General features: G+C 35.6%; 1 protein-coding gene across 1 annotated transcript; it reads left to right on the plus strand.

Moving 5' to 3' along the window:
* The first annotated feature begins 774 nt into the window (after window positions 1-774).
* Window positions 775-7,023, plus strand: LOC122600850. Its single transcript, XM_043773625.1, has 15 exons — window positions 775-1,191; window positions 1,295-1,353; window positions 1,797-2,996; window positions 3,124-3,190; window positions 3,291-3,353; window positions 3,627-3,690; window positions 3,766-3,859; window positions 3,936-4,019; window positions 4,096-4,185; window positions 4,576-4,603; window positions 4,708-5,199; window positions 5,298-5,359; window positions 5,966-6,075; window positions 6,189-6,276; window positions 6,491-7,023. The coding sequence occupies exons 1-15, from the start codon at window positions 837-839 to the stop codon at window positions 6,773-6,775; spliced, it is 3,141 nt and encodes a 1,046-aa protein (XP_043629560.1). The 5' UTR covers window positions 775-836; the 3' UTR covers window positions 6,776-7,023.
* The last annotated feature ends 1,273 nt before the right edge of the window (window positions 7,024-8,296 follow it).

Raw genomic sequence — 8,296 nt, forward strand, 5'->3', positions numbered from 1 at the left:
AGGTGTTGGGAATAAAAAGAACAATGAAGAAGTTTGTTCCAAACTAATATATTCAAAACTTTTGATAGAAAAGTATAGATTTAAATTGAAAAATTCCGCACATTTATTGATTCAATACATACCGATATACTATATAGGTTTTCAGTTTTCAGATAGGAGAATGATCCGTTGACAAGCTTTACTTAAACTTAGGTATTGACATTTTAAAAAAAGTTATAAATTAAACCTTTGAATTTGATAAACATACATAGCCCTTGAATTTTACATAACCTCCCCTGAATTTTACATAATCTTTCATGTTTTACCTAATATAGGTACCATATGTTTTACCTAACTTTTTTCCCAAAAAAATATAAAAAGACGGTAATGTCACGTGGCCTATATAAAAAGATATAAAATACATACCTAAATCTTAGGTGTACAACTTAAGAAATTGTACCTAATATTTTTGATATCAGTCAAAAAAAGTGTGCTTTGGTATTTTAGAAGACTAGCAGTATAGAAGATGTTTTTAATCGAATTTGTACAAACAGATACACAAAGCTAACACGGCCAACCCACACACCAGTGACCAGACACGTGTGTATAACTTGAAAAAATAAATAAAATACAAGGGACCATTACTGCAACAAAAGATAAAGTATAAGGGATAAAATTCGTAAAATCGAAAACTTGATCAAAGGGGCGGGAAAACACGGAAAAAAACAAATGGTACTCAAATAAAACCCTAAAATCTCCCCATTTTCGCGCCTCCCACTCTCATTTCCCCAAAATCCAAAATGATGTAGTAAAAACTTATATCAGATCTAAATCCAAAGTTCAGTATACACATTCCGATGGAAAACAATCAGATAATTGTATCAGATGATGTATTTCCTGATTTTAAAATCAACAATACTGAATTACAGATCTACTCATGGAACTTATTTTCCGTTCTACTATCAACCGGACATCCGGTTACTCCGATCCAATTAGCATCTCGATGCAGTTACTTTGATGCGAAACCTGAACTGATTCAATTTATTTGCTCTTTGACTAACTCTCCGATTTCGTTGACTACCGACGGATTCGTTGTGGTTTCGCGTGCTGTTTATTCACGTTTACAGCGGTTTTTGAATAATTCGAACCGAGATTTTCACGTTTTTGTTTCAGGTAGCCGGAAACGAAGGAGATCGGAGTCTAATGTTTCAGGTAATGATTCATTTATAAAATTTTGAGTTAATTTGAGTAAATTAATGTTTATATTATTAATTATGTTGTTGATTATTTAAAAAAATTGTGAATTATGTAACAGGAACAGCAGATGAAATGGAGCTTGATATGCAGCTTAAAGTTCTAAATCCTTGTGGACAGGTACTTTATTTTTTGAATAATATATTTTATAAAGTTTTATTATGCATATGTATGGAGATTTGATGTAAATATATGTACTAATTACGTAGTTATCACAATAAGTTAGAACGCGGTGTTGTTTATTTTCACAGTTGTCATATGTGTATATATATATGTATATATATATATACAGGTTTGATTTGAATATATGTATCTAGTTATCATAATAATGTAGAAAGTAGAACGCATTTCGTTTGATTTACCTATTATTTTCTGGTTTATTGTGAATGTATGTGTGCATGTGTATATAGCCTAGGGCATACTCCACTAGTTGTAAATTATTTGATATCTTCTTAGTCTATATTTGAGCTTGTGTTTGCTTATTTTGAATGGAATATATGTAAGGTTGACATTTCATAGATTTATCTTAAGTATTTAAGATAGTAATGATAATACTTTAACAGATCCATATTTATGCTGCTGATGCTGTAAGGAGGGTGATCATAAACAAGGAAAATTTGTCAGCTGGTATATCTAATGACGATGGATCATATAAAATGACGGTTGGGATGCCGCCGGTCATGAATTCTGATGCTGGGCTAGTGACTTATAGATTAAATGACGGCAAATGTGAAGGTGAAAGGGAGATGAGTATGATTTTGAGCATGAATGAGTTTGATATAAAAAATAGCTTTGTAGGTAATGATACTTGCATTAGGTTTCCTAGTCCTAATACCATGGTGCTTAGGAGTCATTTTCCGATCCAGTTATTTTATAGTAGAAATGCATTTTCATATGTGGGGTCTGAAGATAGAAAAGGTGATGGTTGTTTGTTGAGCAAGAAGCTTAGTACAGTGTCTTGCCAATCAAATGATAATAACAACGTAACCTCTATAGTGAAGGCTTTGATTGAGGATGGTTCTTCTGCTGCCAATAATAACTCATGTGAAGGAGAGATAGTAGAGGAGGGAAGAGAATGCTCTAAAGGCAATGCTGTAACTTTGCTAAATAACACAGGTCACAGGGCAACAATACCCGTGTTCAATTTCGGAAACCGAAACATTTTGAGTTGCAAGGACATGGCACATTGTTTTGGCAGTGTAGAAAAGGCATCTTGCCAAGCAGTTAGTGATCAGAACATAGTTTTACCAGCAGATGCTAAAAGTTTGTGCATGCATGATGCTCACATAGACAACTTACTGGAGGAAGTAAAAGTAAGTTGTGGAAGAGAGGAATGGTTAGCTTCTTCACAAAATGGAGAACAAGATCATGAAAATTTTCCAATGAACATCGATGTGATTTGTAAAGATGACCGTACATTGGATAACAGTGTCAGATGCAAAGATATTAGTACGAGTGCTGAGCTGAATTTGATAAATTCTCCAAAGGAGCTCATCTCTTTCGATCAAAAGCATTTGCCAGGATCTGCTGCAGATATGGAAGCTGTTTCAAAGGCTACAAATTCTACAGTGCAAAAAGTCTTTATAACACGAAACAAGGGAAATGATGCTGGTTCACATACAAAGCAAAATCATTGTAGAAAAGACAAGCCAGAATTGACGAAGCAGAAGTTAAAGCCAACTTGCGACCAGAAGATGAACACTACCAGAAAACATGATAACTTAAAAGAAAATAGGGAAAAGGCTCCTACCATTTCTATGAAAGTGAGTTCCAGTAATGTAGGAGTGTTCAATATTGTACAGTAATGGTTCTAGGCTGATACAAATACAATTCACAAGCTCACTGCTAACTTCTTTTAACACTTCAAAGCTTTCAATGCTTCATTTGCAGGGGGATTCACAAAAAAAAGAAGTGCCAAGGTTTGATTCTTTTATTGTGGAGGAAGAAGAAGGCTCAGGTAACAAAGCAAAGATGGATCCTGAATTTGAAAAGTCTTAAGTTTATATCAGAATTTATATCAGTATTTTTTTATTGTTTTTTTCTTATGAAATATACAGGAGGTTATGGCACAGTGTACAAGGCTCGAAGGAAAAATGATGGAACAACGTTTGCTGTCAAATGTAAGTATCTGAATATTTTGCTTTCTGTGGCCAAACATTTCATCATGTCAATAGCTTGTCTGGTTTAAAGCCAAACATAATATAAGTATATGACCAAGCTCATAAGCCTGCTTTTATCATTTATGGTATTCAGCAGTGCTGTAATAATGTCATTACATAGCGTCATTGATCTTCTCAATATGTAATCATGATCGTTGTGTATACTTTCCGCTGACCATTTACTTATGATAGCATCCTGATAATTAGTTGGCATTGGTGTACTCTGTTTTGCAGATCCTCATGTAAATGCTAATAGACACCATGTTTATAACGAACTAAAAATGCTGGAGAGATTTGGGTAAGAATGTAAAGATATCACTGTAAACAATATTCTGTTGTAATGATGCTGATACAGTATGCTATAATACTTCAGCGGCAAGAACTTTGTGATTAGATACGAAGGCTCATTTAGAAGTGATGATTCCCATTGTCTTGTTCTTGAGCATGTTGTGCATGACAGGCCTGAGGTGATGACCTTTTTACTTGTTTCAATCGAACAAGTATCTGGTGAACACGTAATTAATATGCTTGAGTTTGTTTTAGGTTTTGAAGAGAGAAATAGATGTTTTACATCTTCGGTGGTATGGCTACTGTTTGTTCAGAGCACTTGCTAGTCTTCATAAACAGGTAAATATCTAGTGCAAACACATTTCATACCTACATGGGTCTCCAAATAATTTTTATTTATATTTTTGTGCTTTAGGGAGTAGTTCACAGAGACGTTAAGCCTGGAAATTTCCTTTTCTCTCGGAAGACCTTTAAAGGCTATCTCATAGATTTTAACCTTGCGACTGTAAGTAATGTGTTACCTTTCTACTGGAATTTGCTAGAGGTGGCAGTTTCAACTCATTTGTTTAAAACAGTTTGGGTCGGGTTATAATTTACTGCTTTTGTAGGTTAAATGGGTAAAATTTGACAATGGATAGACTATAACAGTCAAAGGTGACCAGAAGTGTATATAAGTTGTTAAATACTTTCAGGCTATGTAAATTGTAATGGAGATTAAGCTAAATGTATCAAAAACTGAACATTTTGACACTAACTAGTTTTAATCTGTTACCCAACTGACCCATTTTGCCATCTGTGATTCTGTTCACCTCATCTTTGTTTTATTTTCTTTGATAATATGATACGCAATCACGTACAATATACTACTTATCAACTATCAATATTGTTTACACAGGATTTGCATCAGAAGTTTGGATCTACTGGTGAGCAACATATAGCCTTTCAAATTTACCATACAAGCTTTGTTGTACTATCTTGTTTGGGTTGTAAAAGAGGCTGAATGATTATTTTGGTGATGAACTTGCAGGAAAATCCAAGTCGCTCTATGATGCAAGTTATGGGATTGTTCATCCATCTGATCCAGAATCCCTCCCTTCAAAGAATCGGAAATATACAAATGCCAAAACTTTAGAAGCAGGGATGCATTCTAAATCACTTTTGTTCCCAAAGAACTTGAAAAAGAAAACAGATCAAGTGAAGGACCATATGAAGAGTGTGATGAAAAGCCAAGGTGCTGATGGTTCTGGAATAACCTCTACAAAGGATGCGACAAGCAACAGAGTTCCTTCAGCAGAACGCTTTAGACAGCCTATTCCCTGCAAAGGCAGAAAAGAACTTCTCAACCTGGCACATGAAGCAATGCAGAATCATGATCACGCAACAAGTACTCTAGGCTCAAAGAGAAAGAGAATTGCTGCTCCTCCAGCAAATTTTGATAATAAGTTTTTCTATCTCACTCCAATGCCTCTGCAATGTCCAGGAGTTGCTGAATCTGGTGCCGGGTCCCTCAAGTACAAAGGTGTATATCCATACGAGTTTGGTTGACATTATATTGGAATATTTTTTTTTTATTTGGTTTCAATTAGCTGGACTGACTATGATTTCTTCTTTTCTAAGGGGAAGGGAAACAAAGGAAAGATGGACCGTGTGTTGGTACAAAGGGGTTCAGAGCTCCAGAGGTAGGTTCTAATGCAATGGTTCAGCAGTCATACAGTTTCTTTCCGTGTCTTTTGTGTATAAGATAAGATACAAGACACCCATACTAATTCTAGGTTCCAAACATAAGATAAGGTTGAATGATCACTTCTCGAACTAGATGATCACCAATAAATAAAATATAAATAGGGCCTTTTCAGTGCTATCTAAGGATCTATGTATGAAGGGGCGGATTTGGGTTTACAAATGTGTTTTCGGTCAACCACTTGAACAAACTTTGGCCTTACCTGGTTTATAGCCGTAAGCCCGTAACAAAATATTTGTTTTAACCCGTCATCTAACCCACCTATTTTACCACCACTAAAATTTATTCACATGGTAGTTGGGGATGTTTTTTTTACCAATGGTTCTTTGATGTGCTAAAAAAGATCATTAACGTATGCATCTGAAGTATGTTGATCATTTCCAAGTAAGATATAGGCTGTGTACTACCAATATACTTTAGTGTTCTAGGGCATGAATACAGCTTTTCCGCATTGTAAGTGTACTGGTGTAGGACTAAGAGATCATGCATCTTTTTAGCAATCTCTTTGCATGTCCTAATTCTTGCTGCTATAAATATGCTGCAGGTATTGTTGAGATCTATGTACCAAGGCCCAAAAGTTGACATATGGTCTGCGGGGGTCACTTTACTATATTTCATCATCGGAAGAACCCCCTTTGTTGGTGAACCTGACCAGTGAGTCTCCCCATTTCCTTTTCATTGATAATGAAGTTTTTTGTTTTTTCTCAATGTGTTTTGCAACTCAAATCAGTCATGGTCGATCATTCATTCTATTAATTCACCAACAGGAACATGAAGGAGATTGCAAAGTTTAGGGGTAGTGAAGATCTATGGGAAGTGGCAAAGTTGCATGACCGTGAGTCATCATTTCCACCGGTATGATACAACTAGTATTGATTAATTGTGTCCACTTCAAAACCTAGGAAACTAACCCAGAAAGGTTACCTGCTGAATGTTAATAAAAAATTGTCAGCAAGTCATCTCAACCAACTTAATTTGACTGGTACTAGGAAAAGGCATTTGTTAAACCTGAACCGACTATGTTGTCAACTTTTATGCAAGTTAACATTACATGTATTCAATGCTATAGGAACTCTTCCAAACACAATCATTGGACTCCACTAAACTCCAAGTATGGTGTAACCAAAATACAAGACGCCCAGAATTCTTAGAGGATATCCCAAAATCACTTTTTGATCTTGTGGACAAGTGCTTGACAGTGAACCCACGATCAAGAATTAGTGCAGAAGATGCTCTCAAACACGAGTTTTTCATGCCATGCCTCGAGGAACTTGAGAAACAGAGGTTGCGGAGGCAAAGGCTTAGCTTGAAATCACAAAGTTCACAGCCTGTGACTTATGAAGCTCTTCCGTGAACCGCTCAGACTCAGGAGTTTCACATGCTTGAGTTTGATCCACATGCTTGAAACATACGGGTTTGCAAATCCTAGAAAAAAGAGTTTGCCTAATAAAGTTAGGAGGAATCTTAGCAAGTTAAATTCATGCTAGCTTCTTATTTGCTATCTCATATGGTGTGTATGGTTGTATTTCTGTTGTAGGTTTCAGTCTAACAAAGTGTATCAGGTGATTCACCATTCTAAAGAAGTGTTAATATAACTGTAAAAAAGGCAAAACATAATAGTTTTAGTCTTCGTTTTTAATTGTCAATTTGTCATTGTAATAACAGTGTGGGCCCTTGCTAGAAAAATTTTGGGTAGGATTTCCGTTTAAAAATGATTAGAGATGTGTAGAGTCAAGGCCGATAACAATTTTATGACAAGAAACTGAGAATAAAAAAAACTCCTGTTAAGCATTCAAAGTAAAGAAAGAGAAAAAATAAATAAATATAACATAATCATGTGATAAACATTGATGTGTTGCAAGTGTTTTTGGAATGTATTTTAAGCATCTTCCACAAAAAAATCTACTGTTAATACTAAACAAAAGAAAAGGCAATTAATCAGGATAAAAGAGTCTTTGGGTTTTGAATCATGGATTTGCTAATTCAAGGATCTCAACAAATATGGTTCTTAGAGTTGGACCTGACCAACTTCCAGGACTGTAAATAGACTTTCTCGTGAAGTACCACATATCATTATGAAAAAGAAAGACTTATCGTCCATAATTGCAAACCAATCTGCGTTCCTCGATTCACATATCTGATCCGCATTCCAGGATTCATATATCTGGTCTATATATGGATTATTGGATAAAGCAGCCACAAGTGTCCATCCATCACCGTCCAAGTGCGTCCATCTCCCAGAGTTCTGGTAGTTACTCGTATAACTTATAAGCAGTACCCAAATGAATGCAACCTTTGAGTCTTTGAAAATCATTAGATTTCCAGCATCTGTCCCAAACTGGAAATCTTATCTCCCTAAAACTTTTCAGAATTCACATCAAAACTGATAATGCAACTTTCAACATTCCAAGGGTCGGAAGACCTCATCGCAAAGTAAAGATTTCCACCGGAAAAAGTAGCCAGCAACCAATAGTTGTGGCCCCAATGATAAAGATTTCCGCCTGAAAAAGTAGCCCGTGGCCGATAGTTGCTGTTCCAATACTTTATAAAAACTTGAACCTTCTCCCTGGAATAGATAGATATAAGCTCCAAAGACAGCTCCTCTGTTAACCACATGTAGAAACCTATAATCCGTAGAAGCATCATATTAAAAACCAATAGCATTGGTTTTTTGCTCAAAGAAACAGGTAAAATTGGAGTAGCTAGACAATTTCTTGTAGGCATTGGTCAATGGGTTTCAAAACATTACCTCCTAATTGGTACTCTTTACACCCACACAAACCAATCCATTCAATTCAAACATGCTAAAATTTTCACATCTTTATCATCAGCTTCAAATGAGATAGCGCAAATAGTAGTAGAATGAAACGTCGTT

The sequence above is a fragment of the Erigeron canadensis genome, chromosome 5 (genome assembly GCF_010389155.1).
Source record: "Erigeron canadensis isolate Cc75 chromosome 5, C_canadensis_v1, whole genome shotgun sequence".
NCBI classification, from domain to species: Eukaryota; Viridiplantae; Streptophyta; class Magnoliopsida; order Asterales; family Asteraceae; genus Erigeron; species Erigeron canadensis.